At 41.0% G+C, this 21,672-nt stretch overlaps 1 protein-coding gene across 8 annotated transcripts in view; it reads right to left on the reverse strand.

Annotated features, from left to right (window-relative positions):
* The window catches only part of HHAT (hedgehog acyltransferase), a 382,998-nt gene that overhangs the window by 299,890 nt on the left and 61,436 nt on the right, over positions 1-21,672 (reverse strand). For all 8 annotated transcript variants that reach the window (XM_011975810.1, XM_011975804.1, XM_011975809.1 and 5 more), the window contains one exon: positions 12,486-12,599. In XM_011975810.1, coding sequence (XP_011831200.1) covers positions 12,486-12,599 — 114 coding nt within the window. The remainder of the gene's footprint in view (positions 1-12,485; positions 12,600-21,672) is intronic.

Here is a 21,672-nt window from a genome sequence, read left to right on the forward strand (position 1 = left end):
AGGAAGACTTCTTAAGAAAACTGGATCATCCAAACCACAAAAGACTTTCCAAAGTCTAAGCCAGAGATTTTAAATATGTAGGGATTTTTCCATTTTTGATTTTTTTGCATATTGATTAGTCAAATTTATGTCATAGAAAAACTGCGTCTTACCTGCTTTATGAGCTACTGCGGACTTTGCATAGTCTACCTGATTGATACATTTATTCCCATTTTAGGAGAATCACAGATTTTTATCTAATCATCAGCTAATTTATAGTTATCACATTGAATACGTAGATGAATTAACATGTCTTTGCTTCATGATATAACTTTGGTCAGATCTGATGGGGAAATCCTTATTTAAAAACTATAATGTTTTTAACTTTGAGACGCAAGATATCATTGTGGTTTAATGATTCAAGCTTTGAAGTCTAACTGCCTAAATTGAAATACTTGTGTCTCATAACTACCTGTGTTACCTGAGGTAAATGACTCCATCTCTGTGGATTAATTTCTTCATATATAAAACTGGAATATCCCAGCACTTTGGGAGGCCAAGACAGGCGCATCACCCAAGGTCAGGAGTTTGAGACCAGCCTGACCAACGTGGCATAAACCCCATCTCTACTAAAAATACAAAAATTAGCCAGGTATGGTAGGTGACTGCAATCCCAACTACCCAGGAGGCTGAGGCAGAAGAATCCCTGGAACCTGGTAGGCGGAGGTTGCTGTGAGCTGAGATCGCACCATTGCACTCCAGCCTAGGCAACAGAGCAAGACTCCATCTCAAAAACAAAACAAAACAAAACTGGAATAATAACAGCATCTCCTTCATGGGGTGTATACATAGGAAGGACTCTACAAATACGGTTGTTATTCCCATAGGGAAATGTGATGTCTCACAGGTATGCATTTTAAAATGTGGATCCCAGGAACACACCGAATTGAAAAGTGAGAAGTGCCTGAATTTAAGTCTTCTTGTGGAGCCAAAGACTTTTCAGGGCAAGACAGGTGTGGAGTATAAATTGCAAATCCCATGCTTTGATGCTAACACTTTCAAAATATTGCCTACCTACTATTCTTTCCCAAACCTATACTCTAGTTTAAGAGAGAACGTTTTAAATATGAGACTAGGTCAGCCATTTTTAAGTTCCAGGAAAACCAGAGAAATGTGAAGTTCATTTTTACTATTTTTCCATCCTACTACCCACAGAAAACAGCCACATAAATTTGCTTCAAACCCTCACCTCTGGGCAGAGTCCAATTATAAGGAATACGTCGCCAAAGACTATTTGAAGAAGTAGTTTTAACAAATGAAAAAAAGGAGGTTCTTTTCCAACATGACCTACAGCATTTACCAATGGAATTCTTTTTCGGGCATGTGTGGCTACATACATAGACACAGTTATGTTTTTATTAAGTGCTATTTGATCCCTTCGGAAAAAGCCTGTTTGCTAGGATTCATCTGGGAACTTACCACAGTCTGAAGCTGCTTCAACTTGGAAAATGCTGAAAGAACCTTCAGGAAATACTTCACAGTGCTGTGCAAACCCCATTTACTGGAGAGACTCTATGATGAATTTAACAGTGGTCTCCAAAGCCACCTTGAGGCAGACAAATTTGTCCCATATTCATCCCCCACTGTTTCCCTACTGCCAAACAGTACAGGCAGACGACACTTAATACTGGTCTAAGACATCACAGGACACGCTCTCACATGAGCCTCATGTTCTCTACCCATCTTAGTATTATGCACTGATTCTCCCCAGGTACAAGCAACTCTACTATATACATTCATGATGTATAGGCCACGAAAAGATGTGAATAACGCAAAAAGAATCACCTACACAAATCTGTTGTATAGATTAGAATCCCACTACAATGTTGATTTTCACACTTTGTCTATAAAAATGCCATTGGAATGAATCCTATCCCCAAAACACCATTAAAATCCTGCAAGAGGAGAATCACTTGAACCCGGGAGGCAGAGGTTACAGTGAGCCAAGATCGCGCCATTGCACTCCAGCCTGGGCGACAAGAGTGAAACTCCATCTCAAAATAAGTAACAAACAAGTAAACAAAATCCTGCTAGAGCAGAATCAGCCTCCCATGCCTTGCAATCCAACTGGCATCATGGCAGGGCCGTCCCCATTATAGATGTAGCCCTTAGGGCACAGCTGCCCAACCACGATCCTTCCCATGCACATACCTAGATCTCAAGCACTATGAAGAGGGTTCCAGGATTAAAGGGTGGCATGGCCCAGCAGGGTGAGCAGCAGCACGGACCGCCTGCTCCTCTGGGCAGCAGAAGAGCTTTTTCTAAGCATTTCAAAGGCCAGTTTCATAAGCAAAGGCCTAAGGATAGCCCTGTCCCATCCATCTCTACTCCAAATGTGTGTATGTGTTTATCGACCTTTTTTCTCTCTTAAGTAAAAATGCTTAACTATCAGTATTAAGCCTCTGACATCTGACATCAACCAGGCCAGAATTTTTTTTAATTTTTCAAAAATAAAAAAATAAAATGTGTTGCATTTTGTTCCAAAACAACACTTCTGACTCATCACTAGAAAGGCTTTCAGACTTTTTTTTCCCAAGTTCTAAAGGTAATAAGAGCAGACATGCCAGATTTGGTCATACATGTACTGTACGTCAAACTCAAGTTTGAAAACACACCTAAAGACCAAAATAGCCCAATTCATTTAAATTACAAGGTTCAAATCATGAATGTGATTGGGAATTACCTGTTACTTGAAAGAAGACACAAAGAATCACATTGATCACATCAAGTGTATAAGTAAAACATGGCCTTAATGTTGGATTGTGATGTTTCTGATGTATAAATTTAGATTCCAATTGCATACAACTTTTATATAATGTTCTCAGATTTTTATTGAGATAGTTGTATTCACATATACATACAGGAGACATCCCTTGTACACTTTACCCGGTTTCTTCCTATGGCACATTGTTTAAAACCACAAATATCACAACCAGGATATTGATGTTGCTGCAATGCACCAAACTCATTCAGATTTCCCTAGTTTCACTTGTATTCATTTATGTGTGTGTTTAGTTCTATACAATGTTATCACATGTATAGGTTTGGTATCTACCACAGTAAAAATGCAGAACAGCTCCATCACCACAAGGATTCCTCATGTTGCCATTTTATGCCACATTTACCTCCTTCCCACTCCTCTGATCACCCCCATCCCTAATCCTGACAGCCAATAACCTCTTCTCCATTTCAAAGATTGGCTTTTTTCACTCAGCGTAATTTCCTGCAGATTCCTTCAAGTTGCTGTATCAATGGTTTCCTCCTTTTCATCACTGAGTAGTGTTCTATGATGTGGATATACCACAGCTTGTTAGCCATTTACCTACTGGAGGCTGTCTAGGCTGTTTCCATTTTGGGGCTATTACAAATAAAACTTATGCAAATATACATGCATAGATTTCTGTGTAAAAATAAGTTTTCATTTCTCTGGGATAAATGCCCAAGATCACACTTGCTGGGGTGCAAGGTAGTTGCATATTTAGTTCTATAATAAACTATAAAACATTTTCCAGCATGGCTGTAGCATTATACTTTCCTGCCAGCAATGCATGTGTGATCCAGTTTATTCACATCTTTGCCAGCATTTGGTGCTGTTACTATGTTCTATCTGAGCCATTCTGGTAAGTGTGTAATGACATCTTGTTGTGGTTTTAATTTGAATTTATCATGCTCTTTTAAAAGGTATCAAAGCATGAGTGACCTGAAGCTTGAGATAGGTTTGCTGGAGCACAGGATGACAGCCCCACTGGAACTACTCTGACCCTCCCTTAATGCTCTTTATTCCAGGTTCTTCCATTTCTAATAGAAGATGAATAGAAAGCAGGGGAAGAGGGAAAATGTTTAAAAGTCTGATGAAAAATAAGGAAGTGTACCCTATTTATGTAGCAGTGGAGACAAAGCCAGACTGAGAACGCTATGGCCTCTCTGATGAGACATAGATCTTACTAACCCTGATTGACTTAAGCAGGCATCCTTCCCCTCTGCTCCCTGGGTCTACACTGAACCACTCTCCAAATGGGGTCTGACTCTACTTGATAGTCTCCTTTAACAGGCTAAACTCCTGCTTTTTTAGATTACAGTAATGTGAGCCCAGAATCTGGCACAGTGCCCAGCATATATCAAGTGTTTCATAACTACTGGATGGAAGGACGGAGAGAATAGTTGCATGGATGGATAGCTGGGTAGATGGATACGCTTTCCCAAGTCTTGGGATTTAACCTTGTGATCATGACTAAGAAGAAACAAGAAAATAGTACTAAAATGTGGGCTTTGGAACCCACTAATGTGAAAACCTACTGTCTTCCAAAGTCTCTACTTGTCCTACTTAACCCTTTATAAACAAAGGCTGTTTTGCGTATGTAGGTAGAATGGAAGAGACATTTCACATCTCACCGCCTATTACCTGTTTGCCACTCACAGCGTCTCTCAACTGTACTTCTGTTGGGGGAAATCGCCAATAGTTAACAACTGATGGGGCACAGGTACCAATCCAGGAAAGTGGATACCTGCTATAGAGCCTTCTATCCATCACCCCAGCAGAGTCTCCCGGGAGAATAACCAGTTGAGCTGGCAGAGCTCCAAGGATGGAATCAGTGACCCTAAGAAAAGACTACAGATTTGCTCTTTCTTTTGAAATCCATACTCTTAAAACCTTCTTCATAAGGAGTCAGGAAAAACTGCCAGACAATGCCCCTTCTCACACCATCTGTTTCTACTTCAGCTCATTCTGTGCCAAGGGCGCCAAGTGATAATAGGATGTGCCTGAGTGGGTTCCCTCCTTAGAGTTTACCTCTGTAGGGAGGAATGAAAGTGTACAGCCTTGGTCAGAATTCCTGTTGGCAACATTATCAGATGTCCCTGCCTATTCTTTTTGCACATCTGCCAAGAAACCACTCAATGGGAGCATTATTTGGGAAATAAGAATGGGAATCAATCAATATTCTTATGTATGACATAATTTATTACATACTACATAATCAACAGCAGCTCTACTGAAATATATATGTCTTATATATACATATATATTTATATACAATCTCCCCAAACAGAAAGATACAACCCACCCATCCCAGAGTCCGAAAAACTGCATTCTAGCCTGCTTTTTCCTGGGAGTAAAGGCCAGCAGGCCCACACAAAAGGAATTTTATCTCTCCTTAGACATGCATTGATGGAGGTAGAAAGGGGCTGATTCCAGGAGAACCATTAGCACATGATATTTCTATTCGGCGCATGGATTTGGGAATGTCCTGGAAAAAAGCCCTGCTCCCTGCAGCCTTCCAGAGGTTGGTTAACTCATCTCACTCAGCACCATGGGTCAGGCTTCTCAGCCCTTTCATATCCTGCACCTCATGAGCTCAGCCCATCAGCCAATAGCTAATGATGTAGGTTCTCCCCATCAGAGGCACAGTGAGAACCCAGCTGTGTGGTTAGCAACAGCACCCACCCTCAGCCCTACACCAGGTCAGTCTTCTCAGTAAGTTCACATGGGGGTATTTTTTGGTTCTGAGGGCAGAGAACACAATGTCTCAGGTGGTGGTGAGGCCACAGTTGGCATTCATGAAAGGAGGCAACTGTCTGACCCGCGACATCCAATCCAATCATAACACACACACAGCCAAAGCTCAGAGCCGTGATTCAGCCTTCCCTCCAGGGCCACTGGCTCCTGATGAAGTCTCACCAAAACCCAAAGAGAGAGCCTTATCCAGGGAAAGGGTGTTTAACTGAGCCAAGGAACTCAGTGGAAAGTTTTATTTCTTACCATAGCAAAAAAAAAAAAAAAAAAAAAAGATAGATCATGCTTTTGAAAATAAAAATAACCTGCCACCTCTCCGTGGGAGGAGGTGCAGCGAGCCAAGGAAGAGACGAGACTAGATATTAGATAAAGGAGAAGGCTAGAATCTTTCAGGGCTTAAGGCTATAGCAGCAAGAATTGCTAAAGCCTGTCCCTGCACAGTATTGCCTATAGTTTAGGATGCCTCAGAGAATGGGGAGAAAAAAAAAAGGACAACTGCAGCCTAAATCTTCCACCCTGAATAAGTACCAAAAACAACTACCCGAATTAAGGCCATCTGGAACACTTAGTCCAGGTGGTGAAAGCAGAGTGCTAATGAGGCCAACGCTGTGGTTCATACTTATGTAAGGGCCAAGCAAACTCAGACAAAGAAAGCACTGTGCCTCAGCCACAGGCCGAACCCGGCCCACCAGCTGTCTCACAAATCAAACCTGCGGTCACCCAGAGGATGACAGAGGCACATACAGAGGGAGATGACTCAGTGCTCACTCTGCCTCATCCCAAGAAAAATGCAAAAGAACACCTCCTACGGACATTGGATAAGATGTGCTCTGCAGAGAAAAAGACTAGTCCACCTGTCCAGCCCTGCCTGGTAACAAGATGCAGGAAGCTGAAACAAGTGAACTCCATTTCCTTGAAGCCACAGCTCAAAAGCCACCTTCTCGGAGGCCTACCCTGACACCAGAAAGGCAGGTGAGGCCCACACCTTCTCCCACCATAGCGTGCCCAGCCAAGCACATCAGGTACAGAACAGTGAGCAGTATTTGCTTTCCTAACTTCCCACTCAACTGTGACTCCCCAAGAGAAGGGGCTGTGTTTCTCAATCCTTTCCCCCAGGACCCAAGACAAGCTTGAAAAGACCATCAGCATGGGAACATTGCTACGGATGCTAGACACGGCCTATGCCCTTGAGGATTTTGGAATCTCAAGATGGTCCCCTCCATTCTTGAATACCATAAACTGCTCTCAGGAGCAAATGTCAGCAGATGACAGCAGCAGACACCATCTATTGGACTGTCCTAATGTGCAAGCATAACCTTGAAAAACGTTTGCTTATCAGCCCCTCTCCACAACTCCACGAAGCCAGCAGTGCCATGCCGCTTGCACAACTGTGGAAACAGCCTTGGAGATATTCAGGAACTTGCTTAAGGTTACACAGTTTGAGAGTGGCAATGCAGGGATTGACCCTAGTGCTCTTAACCACACCAAATACTGCCTCCCACAAGAGGAGCAGCAAGAACTCAAAGGTACAAGCAAATTAAATGATGGAACATCTATATCCTAATATAGCTAGATTTCTGATAGTGTCAGGTGCAAAACAGGAGCTGAACGTGGAGGAGGTTTGGAAAGAGGGAGGGGCATCTAATCAGGAACAGGTAATTAATCTCAATCATGCGTTCTCAACAAGGGTTGTATCTCCTTCAAACGAGGTGGGGTGGGGCAGATTTTGTAGGCTAGACCTAAGGATAAAATGGAAATTAAAATTAGTGATGATTGGGCATGGTGGCTCACGCCCGTAATCCCAGCACTTCGTAAAGCAGAGGTGGGAGGGTCGCTTGAAGCTAGGAGTTTGAGACCAGCAAGACTCCATCTCTATTGTTTTTTAATAATTGAACATTTGTAGAAGATTAGTACTATATTTTGTCTAAGTTTTAGGTTACTTGTTGGTTATTGGGGGCAAGAAAACCTTACTCCTTATGCATACACACACTAAATAAAGAGATATATACAGGATATCTGTAGTACTCAAATTTCACAGAGGAGGAGAGATATATACAGGATATCTGTAGTACTCAAATTTCACAGAGGAGGAGAGATATATACAGGATATCTGTAGTACTCAAATTTCACAGAGGAGGGAAAAAATTATCTCGAAAGGTGCCTCAGGGACAATACTGAAAAAAATGTAAGAAACACTGATCTACAGGAAGCGAACAGGAGGAATAAGAACAAGGGTGAGAGGCAAAGGAGACCCATCAGAGGAGGCCATGTGGGTCCTGATGCACATGGCCTAGAGACATGGGGGGAGAGATGAAAACACAGTGTCCCCAGGGCAACTCCACCTTTCCTTCTGCCCATCATTTCATTCTTTCATGTGTTCAGTTAAAAATATACGAAATATCTGGCCAGGTGCACTAGCTCATGCCCGTAATCCCAGCACTTTGGGAGGGTGAAATGGGAGGATCACTTGAGGCCAGGAGTTCAAGACCAGTCTGGGCAATATAGTGAGATCTCGTCTCTACAAAAAGTTTTTTAAATTAGCCAGGTGTGGTGTCACAGCCTGTAGTCCAAGCTACTCAGGAGCTGAGGAAGGAGGATTGCTTAAGCCCAGGAGTTCGAGGTTACAGTGAGCCATGATTATACCACTGCACTCCAGCCTGGGTAGCACAATGAGGTCCTGTCTGTAAAGGAAAAAAAAAAATCACACAGTGCTGGTGGCTGTAGGGTAGGCCCTCCTCTGGCTTTACTATATAATGTGTTACTAAGTAGTTATACCAATATATATTCAACACCCTTTCTGGATGAGTTCAGGCAGCTAACGCTGATATCATCAGGGGATTTTTGTTTTGTTTTTGCCAAACTAGAAAGCATAAAATGATATCTTATTGTAGTTTTAAGATGCATTTGTTTGATTACTAATGAATTTAACATTTTTTCATATGTTTATTGGTCATTTATGTTTCCTCTTCTACAAATTCCTCTTCATATCTTATACCATTTTTCTATTGAGTGATTGTCGTTTTTACGAAATTTCTTTATTTCATATGCCAATCCTTTGTCAGTTTGCAAATTACTTCTCCAGTAGTGACTTGCCTTTCCACTTTTCTATTGTGTCATTAGATAAAACGTTTTCAATTTTAATGTAAATTTATCAGTGTTTTCCTCTATAATTTGCACTTTTTGTATCTTGTATAAAAAAAACTCTCTGTGCCGGCATCAATATTCTATGTCATATTTTCTAAAAGTTTAATACTTTTGATTTTCATTTTAACTTCTTAATTCATATTGAAAATTATTATGAGGTAAGCGTATGTATACTTTCTAGTTTGACAAAAGTAGATCTTGTTTTTATTGCTTTTCAACTTAATTTCCATAATTACTTATTAATCCATAATTAAAAGTCAAAAAAATAGATATTGCTGTAAATGTGATAAAAAGGGAACACTTTCACACTACTGGCAGAAGTGTAAATTAGTACAACCACTATAGAAAACAGTATGGGAATTCCTTAAGGAACTAAAAGTAGAACTACCATTTGATCCAGCAATCCCACTACTGGGTATCTACCCAAAGGAAGAGAAGTCATTGTATGAAAAAGGCACACTGCACCTGCATGTTTATAGCAGCACAATTTGCAATTGCAAAGATATGGAACCAATCTAAGTGCCCATCAACCAACAAGTGGATAAAGAAAATGTGGTCTATATACACCATGGAATACTACTCAGTCATAAAGAGGAAAGAAATAATGTCTTTTGCAGCAACTTGGTTGGAGCTGGAGGCCATTGTTCTAAGTGAAGTAAGTCAGAAATGGAAAACCAAATATCATATGTTCTCATTTATAAGGAGCAGCTAAGCTATGAAGACACAAAGGCATAAGAATGTATAATGGACTTTGGGGCTCCAGAGGGAAAGGTTGTGGGGGTGAGGAATAAAAGACTACATATTGGCTACAGTATACACTGCTTGGGTGACAGGTACACTAAAATTTCATAAATCACCACTGAAGAATTTATCCATGTAACCAAAAACCACCTGTACTCCAAAAACTATTGAAATAAAAAAACATGAAAAAAATCTCCCTACAATAATAGACCTATCTATCTTTATGTTTATGATCACTTTTTGTTTTATATATTTTGAAGCAAATAAACTTAGAGTTTTAATATCTCCCTAATAAGAAATGAACTGTTTGTTATTCAACAGCAGCCCTCTTTGTCACCAGTAATGCTCTTTGCCGCTATTAAGAAAACTGCACCAGTAGTTTGTCAGAGGGAGAGGGGGTTTAATATTTGCCTGGAACATCTTTTCATACTTTTACTTTCAAATTATGTGTCCTTCTGTTTTAAGGATATCCAGCTAAGAAAAGCCTCTCTGAGCTCCGTTTTGGTTTTTGTTTTCCCTTATTTCTCTTTCTTTTTTTCATCTAGTCTGACAATCTTCATCTTTTTTGAGAATCCACTTATGTTGATTGTAATGACTGACATATTTAAACTTATTTCAACCATTTCTTTTATGCTTTCTCTTTGTCCCACTTTTCCATGTTTCATCTTTACTTTTAAGGATGAAATGTCTAACAAATGAAGTTCATCATATTTTAAAGGGATTAAAAAAACTGATACTATATTATTGATCCTATCTTGCAGAGGACAACTGCTATGTTGTGAATGTTTGTCCCCTCCAAAACTGGTGCTGAAATTTAATCCCCAGTGTGGCAATATTGTGAGGTACAGCCTTTAAGAAGCAATTGGATCATGAGGGCTCTGCCTTCATTAATGGATTCATTCATTCATAGGTTGTATTAGTCTGTTTACACACTGCTACAAAGAACTACCTGAGACTGGGTAATTTATGAAGAAGACGTTTAATTAACTCACACTTCCACAGACTTAACAGGAAGCATGACTGGAATGCCTCAGGAAGCATGACTGGAATGCCTACCATCATGGCAGAAGGCAAAGGGGAAGCAAGCACATCTTACCACGACAGAGCAGAAGAGAGAATGAGCAAAGCGGGGAGTGCTAGACTTTCAAACAACCAGATCTCATACGAACTCTATCATGAGAACAGTAAGCGGGAAGTCTGCCCCCATGATTCAGTCACCTCCCACCAGGCTCCTCCTCCAAGACGTGGGGATTGCAATTTGACATGAGATTTGGGTAAGGACACAGAGCCAAACCATATCATGAATTAATGAGTTATCATGGGAGTGGGACTGGAAGCTTTATAAGAAGAGGAAAAGATACCTGAGCTATCACGCTCACCACCTGATCTCCTGCATGGCCTCAGGACTGCAGAGACGCCAGCAAGAAGGCCCTCACCAGATGTGGCTCCTCAACCTTGGACTTCCCAGCCTCCATAACTGTGTAAATTCCTTTTCTTCATAAATTACTAAATAAGTTCATTTTCTTATAAAATTACTCAGTTTTATGTATTTCAAGCAACAAAAATTCACTAAGACCATAAATGAAGATGCAGTGAAAACCTTTGCTCAGGTTAGAAAGCTAATCAGTGACCAAACTAAGGACCAAACATGAGTAATACAATGTCTAGCACTCTTCCACTACACAATTAACTTAGTACAATCCTCGAAGTACATCATCTTCCCCTCACAGAGGTAAAGAAAAAACAGTATGAAGCTATTCATTTTACATATAGGGAAACTAAGACTTATGGTAATAAGTCATTTACACATGAGTGGGAAAACTTTGTTACAAATTAAAATGTTAAATTTCCAGAAATTTTGAATTCTTGGGGAAAAAAAACTAAACAGAAATTTGTGGGAGAAAAGAAAACCATTAATGAGGGCTGAGGTAGATATATTTATTACTAGCTTAGGAACAAAAAAAATTATTATTAGGTCTGCTCACAAAGTTATATGAAATTTTAAAATATATTCAGATCTGACGACGTCTAATATTTTGGATTTTGCCAGTTCAGCAGCCACTTGAGTACAAAAAAATAATCAATATCACATTTAAGAGGAAGTTAATATGCTGTTGGGATTTCCTATCTTCCAGGGTTAGAAGCAATGCCCAGGAAGCACCGATTTTCAGTAAAGAGTCAGAAACTGACTCAAGTTAGGTGCACATCTCTAACCACAAGGCATCCTGTTTCTATATCTCACTTTCTGGTCTCAATCTCCAGAGGTTTCTGTTTCTCTAGTTCTACTTCAGTTTTATCACCTCCGGGAACCTCTGGGAATCAAAACATTTTTCCTAGGTTGAATTCCAAATCAGGTATTGGTTGTGTCTTGTTTTTACTCAGTAAACTTCCAAGCACAGACTTTTTCCTCCACCAGGAATCTATAGCAGGCAAGAAGCATTTATCAGAGGCCTCTGATCAACACCCTGGCCTCCAGGTGACAGAAAGATCCCCCTGGCAGTATACCAGGTCCCTTGCTAGCTAGACCTGTGAAGAGGGTCTCAATCCTGCCTCATATAAAAGTAGTTTTCAAATAACCACTTTGAAGAATCTTTCATTATCTAAGCCAGACCAAGGCAAGAGCAAAATGCTACTGGACTTCCCATCTAAAACAGCGACAGCAGCATAAACTACTTGACATTAAAATTATTCCCACTTCTTAAGTAAATCATCAATTTTCTTCTGAATTTGGACTCGTCTAGATTCTCAACAACAGGCAACTTTTTGATAAATTGATCAGAAGTGATCTTAAAGACCACCACCACCCTCCATGGTTAGTTTTACTCTACAACCTTTATATTCAATGTCTGAAAATAAGTTGGAAAAAGTAAGTGCAGGATATGAACTATGAACTTTTATCTTAAATGTTATATTGATCGTTAACAACTTTATCTTTTTTTCCAGGCTCCCAATGCTAATATTCATGTCTTCCGATTCCTAGCTTGGACTCTTTCTTTACAAGAAGCAAAGGAAAAACACACTTAAAAGGTAACAACACAAATAATCATACCTTTCTTGCCAGCAGTGTGGCCATTTGAGACACTACCATGTGGCCAAGGAGAAGCCACACCAGCCACTGCTTCCCCCATTCCATCCAGAAGCTCCACTCAAAGTCGGTCGCATCCTAAATAGGACAAAATAGGAGTTTATCAGAGGGATTTCAGTACACGTCTGAGTCAGAACACAAACTCCAGTTAATAAAACTGGAAAGGTCAGTGTGAGTCCAAACTCTGTACAGGCTTTACACACTTCTAGCCTTTCCCCATCCACCTGTACACTCCCCTCCAGCTTGCTATTAGTTAATGGCAAAAACTGCAATTACTTTTGCATCAACCTAACAGAATCATTGCTATTGCCATTCCCCAAATGCACCTTGGACTTTCTACAACTCAGTGTCTTTGTTATAGCTGATCTCCCAGAGCCCTCTATAGTATAGATACTATTATTATTTCCATTTTGCAAAAGATGAAACAGAGACTTAAAGAACTCAATTCATTTAAACAAGGTCACAGGGATAGCACAAGTAATGAATTGAGGCTATCCCGGTTTAGACAACTAGATGTTTTCACTAAGAAGAGAAATGTAAATTGGACACTAATAATATGGCTTAAAGTCAGTCATTCTGAGTCTTGTTACCATTTACAGACAGAATAATTTGTCAGAGAAATTAACTAATTTCATATACATTTATAATAAAGGAATGAAAGGTACACTTCCCTTCCCCCCAAGAAGCTCTGTGTCCATGTGGCATTCTGTGTCTGCATCGGTACCAGGTTCCACATGTATGAAGCTACCCAGCAGGAGTAGGTAGAAACCTCTGAAAAGAGTGGACAATGTGGATGCTTAGAAACCAGCACCTCCAAGTCATGGCCTCAGGAGCCCCAGAAAGGACCACAGAGGCCAAGAGGAGCATGGAGAGATGCACACAGGATGGAGGGGGATTTGAGGTCTCAGAATTTTCTAACCAAAACGTGTGCCTGGAAAAGGACTCCTGCAATGACTACTGATATTGAACCCCTCACCAATCTCTACAAGTAGAACTTGAAGTCTCTCTTAATTGGATTTGAAGAAAAGTGTGATTTTTTTTGGTGTACCTAAGATTGTGGGGTAATGTCATACCAGTTACACACAAATAAAACTTTTTTTGCAGAAGGTAAGATACACATAAAATTGATCTTGATTCATAACAGACTATGAGTGCAAGGTAGCTAAGACTGGAGGCTTGGTTTGGGTCTAGAGCCCAGATCTACTCACACTTGCTGTGATGACCTTGAACATGATCCTTAACCTTTCTGTTCTGTTTCTTCATACAACAATAATACTTAACTTACAGGGATTTTTGAGGCTTAAATAAGAGCATATGTATATTAAAAGTTTATAACAGCACACAGTACTCACTAAACAGCAGTACCCACTACTCACTGCTAGACCCATGTGCTTCCCATCCCTTGTAAACCACCAGCCAAGACTGTATCATGCTTTACTTTGTGCCACTCATTTAAAAAAAGTTTTCCCATTTCTTCAAATAAGGAAATACAATACTGTGCATTCTCAAATTACACATGCTCTCCACACCCCAGATCCTGATACATGATCTGCTCCTAAAGCCCCTGTCCCCTGCTGGAAATCATGTATCTAGTTGAATTGCTTCCATTTAGAGATGACTACACCAGAGTCTGGGACATGCCCACCAACACACAGCCAGGCAGCACAGCAGAGAACTCAAAGCTTTAACCTGGCTCCTGATCCCTGATCCACAGTTTATTTCCCTATCTAGAGATTTCCAAGTTAGCTGAGAGTCAATTAACCAAATAAAGGTAAACAAGTTCAAAGGTCATGTGATGAGGCCATGTTAGTAAAATACCACTTTTATAACAGGGATATAGCTAAAAAGACAGTGAAAGCCGAGACATTTTTTTAACACAAACTCAAAAAAGAAAAAAACAACATTTGAGCTTTTTAAATATAACATTTTTGAACACTTAGAATTACATTTAGAATTCATGACCCCAAGCTTACCTATGCCTCAAAACTTCTCCAAGTTTAATTTTTTAGGGGGAAAAAAAGGATAAAATATGACAAAACATCTAAGACTTTCTGTTCCACCAGGAAGTCCAGGACTCCTGAAAACTCTGCTGGTAAAATCCCATCAACAAAAATTACGCATGGCCTTTCACCGCTAATTATTACAAAAAACATTCATTTAAAGGCAATAAAAATGTCTCTCTCATGTCTATTCTTCCCCATTTAAAAAAGTTACCTAAGGGAAATGACCACACAGAAAAGCTGGGCCAATGAAAAGGTCAAGATGATGTTTAATGATTTGGGTAAGAAAAATATTGACTCACTGCTTCTCGAAGCAAAAGCTTTATAGACTCTGAGCTCAGCCACACATTTCAAGGCAAACATGAAAGCCTGAAATCAGGAACAACATCATGTTCTGTCCTTTCCCCCATTTTCTGTCTTGACTCCATGGTTATTAGTCAATTAGGAGTCTCTTCTTTGGGACTCTAAGGGGGTCAGAGATAAACTCGGGCTAAATCCCAGCCAGGCAGAACTAGGCAGGTTTCTCCATGGAAGCTTGGAGGCTGTACTCCAAGGAGAAGTCACCCACATCCAACCTCAAGGTGGACACAGCCACCTACTTGCTAAAATGCAGATTCTGATGCAGTCAATCAAGAGTGGGGCGTGGGGTCTGCATTTCTAACAAGCTTCCAGATGATGTGATACTACCAGCCTGGGGACCGATCTGCACAACTGATGAAGCCTTCCTACAGCTGAATGTTCATAAACTCACAGAATCCTTAACAGCTCAGCCCACCCCGTACCATTCCCAGCCAGGGAGGGCACACACTCCGAAGCTGCTACCTAACACTCACCAACAGAGCAGTCATCCTCCTGTTCACCGTTCAAAGCTCTGAGCACCCAGACTTCGGAATTCACTGAACAAGTTAACAAATGCAGTTGTTTATTCCGAGGCTTGCATTCTGCTATCAGGCAATACTAAGGACTCTGAGAGACACAATTGTTCTGGGTTTCTTAAATAGTAACTCTACCTTCCTGACAAAACACTTTTTCGTTTCTTAACAAAGGAAAGGGTCTGGGCCTAGTGTTTGTAACTGCCGCTTTTCCTACCCACAATGGAGTTCTACTCTAGGCACCATGAGGAGCTCAAAGTCTAACTGGGAACACCCCCAGCACCAAGACCACCACACCCTACAATGAAGGCACTAAAAATCCACTGCAAAGTGAGAGGGGTAACAGTGCTGCAACTCAACTTCATATGCCCAGGAACCTGACAGACCTGTCCTTTCTTCCCATACAGTCACTGATGAACATTCGAGTATGTGTTTTCTAATTACAACCTCATAACCATCTTTAAAGTGGTTCATTTGCTTAATAGACCTTATCTTTTACAGACTTTTCAGTTCACAGAAGAATTAAGCACAATGTACAGAGAATTCCCATAGACCCCTTAACCCCTCTCCATCAGCATCCCCCACCACAATAATATATTTGTTCCAACTGGTGAACCTACACTGATTCATCATTGTCACCCAAAGTCCATAGTTTACATTAGGGTTCACTCTTGATGTTGCATATTCTATGGGTTTGGACAAATGTATAAAAACACATATCCACCATTTTCATATCATACGGAATAGTTTCACTGCCCTAAAAATCCTCTGTACTCTACCTCTTCATCCCTCCTACCCTGACCCTGCCCCCCTTCAATCCCTGGCAAACAGTGATCTTTTCACTGTCTCCATATTTCACTTTTTTCAGAATGTCATGTAGTTGAAATAAATAAGTTTTGGGTTTTTTGTTTTTTGGGTTTTTTGGGTTTTTTTTCTGTCAGCAATTTGAAGCTCTTTTTATTTGAGACACTCTCACTCTGTTGCCCAGGCTGGAATGCAGTGGCACAACCTTGGCTCACTGCAACATCTGCCTCCCAGGCTCAAGTGATTCTCGTGCCTCAGTCTCCCAAGGGGCTGGGACTACAGGTGCATACCACCATACCTGGCTAATTTTAGTAATTTTAGTAGAGACGGGGTTTCCCCACATTGGCCAGGCTGGTCTCCAACTCCTGACCTCAAGTGATCCACCAGCCCCAGCCTCCAAAAATGCTGGGATTACAGGCATAAGCCACTGCGCCTGGCCTGAAGCTCATTTTTCCTTTTTTCTTCTTTTTTCTCTTTTGAGTAGTTCTGTTTTTTATCTCCGTGTTACTAATGAGTTAACTGGAGGTCAGAGAAAGCAGATTATTTGTTCAAATCTAGTAAGGGGCAGAACTGGGTTTCAAACCTAGGCCTGATGCCAAGGAGGAAACCCTTTTCTGAGATGTTTCTACTCATACTTGTCCCTGTACCTGGACTCTCTGCCCTTCCCACCCCTTTGGCCCACAAAACTATTTGACTAGACAATCTCCAACCCAGAGTGCACCTCATTAATGCCCCATAACCACAAAGCCAGCCCAGTGACATGCACAAAACACTCACTAAATAGTACAATTCAAATGTCAGTGCAGAAGTGAAGCTTTCCCATTCCTGCAGCTCCCAGGTGGACCTCATTGCACTCCCTTCTCTGTCATCCACATCTCAATTCTAGAACTTTTATTATCGCATATTTATTATATTACTTTTATTCATGTATTTTCTCTCTGGAGGGAAAAATGGAGTTCTCCAAGAGCAAGAACCGTGACTTAAATCTGTCTCCTATATACCCAACATTCAGTAAGCCTTTCAAATGGCGGGGAGCAGGAAGGGAGCCAAAAAATCAGGCCATCTAGTACTTGTCACATTTCTCCCCCTGTTTAAGCTTGGAAAAGTCACTTAACTATCTGGACTTGAATTTCCTTGTGTGTAAAATGAAGGGCTCCACTAGCACGATGTCTAAGATTCCTTTCAGAAAATGGGAAAGACAGTTATTTTCCAGCCTAAAGGAAAGAAATACTAAGAAAGTGCTTGTCACCCACCCATGCAGAGGGGGTGGTCCCCCCTTCTCACACCCCTATGTCACTTAGGGAAGAAAGTTACAAGAAAAAATTCCTGGCAAGTGAGGACTTGCCCTAGCAACTCACCACTGAGTAAATCTTTCCTCCTTCTAGCCTTGAATTCTCATCGCCCTTAAACCTTGCCAGATCACAACTCACTCTCAGCCGCTTAGCTGGAGTACTGTGTTGTTATCACAAGGGATGGCTAAAATTCTGGTTCTGTGCTTTCTCTTGCATTCCCCAGAAAATTGAGGACTATTCTCCAGCTGAAAACAACACAAATGCATAGCTACTGAGGCCTGGTCAATAGACTAAAATGTAAGGTACCAAGCCAAGTGTCAAGGCACTCACCAAGACGCCCTAAGTGAATGAGAGAAATTCACCCTGTCACCACATCAGTTAGCTCAGTCTGCTAGTTCCTCAATCCAGATCCCTGGCCCCACTGTTTTTGGAGTCTTTTTGGATTTTTTTTGTAATCAGTCCATGACCTGCTGAATAGTTCCACTGTTTATCTCCTAGTGAGATAGGTCAGGAGCACTGTTTTATTATGCCTGTTGATGGCATTTGTAGATAGCTTGCTATCAGCTCAGAAGTTTACATCTACAAATGAAGCAGAGTCTAAGAAAGGCCATGGATGAGCCTTAAAAATGATTTGAGGTCAGGTGCAGTGGCTCACGCCTATAATCCCAGCACTTTGGAAAGCTGAGGTGGGTGGATAGCTTGAGGCCAGGAGCTCGAGACCAGCCTGGCCAACATGGTGAAACCCCGTCTCTACTAAAAATACAAAAATTAGCTGGGAGTGCTGGTGCATACTTACAATCCCAGCTACTCGGGAGGCTGAGACATGAAAATCACTTGAACCTGGGAGGTGGAGGTTGCAGTGAACTGAGATCATGCCACTGCACTCCAACCTAGGTATCAGAGCAAGACTTTGTCTCAAAAAAATAAAAATAAATAAAACTTTTTAAAAAATGATTTGACCCATTGTATAATCATTCAAATATTTCAAGAAATTTTATTGAGCATCTAGTATATGCTGCTTCATATACTCAATCACAGCACATCAATTAGGCTTTGATATCCAGGAAAGTCTTGGAGCTACTGCAAAATCGTTTTCCTCCCTGTACTATATGCTAGACCTACTTCAATTCTGCAGACTGTTCTCTACTCACTTCTACCCATCTGGCCTTATTCCTTCCATTCCATGCCCCCTACACAGCACCAAAGTAATATTTTTAAGAGCATAATTGAGCATGTTATTTCCCCCACTTAATATTCTTCATGTGCTCCCCTTAGCATTTCAGAGAAACTTCTCAGTGAGACTCATGCAGTTCTTCATAAAATGGCCCTGTCCCCCTGTCTGCCCTTCCATTGTCCCACCTAACCTTCACTGCCCCCACCATCCTACATTACAACTGCATTGACTCCTCTGACCCCACAGCCCCACATTCATGTAGCTGGGCCTCCCACACTTTGCTCCCTGTATTTGGAAAAACCATCACTGAAGCATCATGTGAATGAGGACCTACCTTTCAGGTCTTAGCTCAGGCAAGCCTTCTCCCAGGAAGCCTTTCCTAATCCATCCATTCAGCCTGGACTCGGTGTCCCTTGCCTATGCTCTCATAATATGCCACTATGGTTACCTGTATCAAAGCAACTTATCCCACTGTGCTTTTTATTTTTTTATTTTATGTTATTTTATTTTGAGACAGAGTCTCGCTCTGTCACCCAGGCTGGAGTGCAGGGGTGTGACCTCAGCTCACTGCAAGCTCTGCCTCCCGGGGTCACACCATTCTTCTGCCTCAGCTGCCTAAGTAGCTGGGACTACAGGCGCCTGCCACCACGCCCGGCTTTTTTTTTTTTTTTTTTTTTTTTTTGTATTTTTAGTAGAGACGCAGTTTCACCGTGTTAGCCAAGATGGTCTTGATCTCCTGACCTTATGATCCTCTTGCCTCAGCCTCCCAAAGTGCTAGGATTACGGGCGTGAGCCACCGCGCCCGGCTTATTTTATTTTATTATTGAGATGGAGTCTCGCTCTGTCACCAGGCTGGAGTGCAGTGGCATGATCTCAGCTCACTGCAACCTCCACCTCCTGAGTTCAAGCGATTCTCCTGCTTCAGCTCCCAAGAAGCTGGAATTACAGGCACGCACTGCCACGCCCATATAATTTTTGTGTTTTTAGTAGAGATGGGGTTTCACCACGTTGGCCAGACTGTCTTGAACTCCTCACTGCAAGTGATCCACCCTCCTCGGCCTCCCAAAGTGCTGGGATTACAGGCGTGAGCCACCAGGTCCAGCCCCCATTGTGTTTTAATTTCAGGTTACTGAGCTGTCTCTCCACTAGACTGTGAGCTTCTTTCCGACAGGGTCTACATATATATTAAGCGTTGCATCCTTCAATAAACATAATATATTAGATGCTCAATAAATGTTTGAAAAATCTGAATGATTATACAATGAGTCAAACTATTTTTAGGAACCTGGTATCAGCACAGTCTGCTGGGAAAGGGGAAGAAGAGATACCAAAAGTGAAGAACCCAGTTTCTGGCTTAGAATGCCTTTATAACCCCAGGTAAGGAGAAAATATAAGCTCACAGAATAGTTCTAGTGGATGATCTGCTCTGCAGATTATCCTGACCAACTCAAGGCGCACTCTCTGAAAAATCAATTACTGACTCTCAAGACATGGCCAAAGCATAGTACTATTACAATAGAGGACCCATTTCATATTCATAAGAAACACATAAACTAAAGTATGGAAAACACCTGGAATACAGCCAGGAATGTATGAAGTACTATGTCCTTGTTTGTTCAGTAAATATATAAATAAACGAACAAACAACAAACTCGATTTTACTTTCATAGGCCCAGAAACACAACGCCAGGAGTTTTCAAGCTGCACATCCTGAAACAGTTAGAAGCACCCATAGTTAGAATATGAGAGAGTTCAGCTGTTCAAGATCCCAAACCCAGTCCAACAAAAGGAAAGAAGAAAGTTCTAGAGACTGTGGACTGAAAAGAAGTGAGTCCACGGTTAACAAAAAGGAACTTCAGCATTCAGGAAAGCAACCATCTTAATCTTTTCCTAAGAAGAAAACATCTGCTTGTACAGCAGGTACTGCCAATTAACTCAACCATGACTATTTAATCCTCTCTAGCATTACTTCCTACACATTACAGGTTAGAAGGTTGAAAACTACATATCCCCGAATTCCCTGTAGCTGGCAGGTCTAAAAATGGCTGAACTTCTGATGAACAAATTCAAACACTATGACTCTGAGAGTAAAGGAACGATGCATGGGCTGTGAGACTTCTGAAGAAAATGGTGGCAGAGGCCCTTTGGCTGTTCTGCAGCAGCCATGATGGAGATTCTGGGGTCCAGTCAGGTCAGAGATGCTGAAGCTGTCAGATGTGGCACCAGAGCCCTAGGTTCTCAAGCCAGGAGCTATGTGGCAGCAGATGTGTAGGGTGGCTCTCGGAACTGTTTCTGGTAGCTCACTTAGTGCCTGCTCCTACAGGTCTTTCCATTATTCTAAAATGTCTTTAAATCCCTGCAATAATTGTCTTTTTAAAATGACTACAACAGATTCTGTTGTCTGCAGTGGAACCATGACTAACATACTATGGAAGAAATGTTTCCTCTGATTGGAATCCAGCTCCAGCTTAATAACAAAAGCATTATGAAAACAATTCACTTTGAAGGACACTAGTCTGAAATAAGTCTATTCAATGGAGGAAAATGACATGGAAGAAAACACCAGCTAGGTCAACCCAATGAATGCTCAAGAACTAGGTAATGAAGGCAGTGATTGTTTGTTAGAATACAGTCACAGATGCATTTAAGTATTTCAAAACCAAAAGATACGTAATGTTCTCTATACCAAAAAAAGGTAAATGTTTCAGGTGATGGATATCCCAATTACCTTTATTTGATAATTACACATTGTATAGAGGTGTCAAAGTATCAAATGTACTCCAAAAATATGTACAACTATTGTATATCAATTTTTAAAGGAAATGACCTACCTTACCAACCACTGTATATTTTTCATTATTATACCTTTTTCCTTCAGAGAAAACAGTACAGAGCTGAATATATTTACTATTTTCCTTATCTTCATACCTAGCAAGTTGTAAAAATAAAATACTACAGAAATACTACACATGTTTGTGTACCTATGTCCTAAATAGCATTATTTGCTTA

This window comes from Mandrillus leucophaeus, unplaced genomic scaffold (assembly GCF_000951045.1).
Source record: "Mandrillus leucophaeus isolate KB7577 unplaced genomic scaffold, Mleu.le_1.0 Scaffold159, whole genome shotgun sequence".
Taxonomy (NCBI): domain Eukaryota; kingdom Metazoa; phylum Chordata; class Mammalia; order Primates; family Cercopithecidae; genus Mandrillus; species Mandrillus leucophaeus.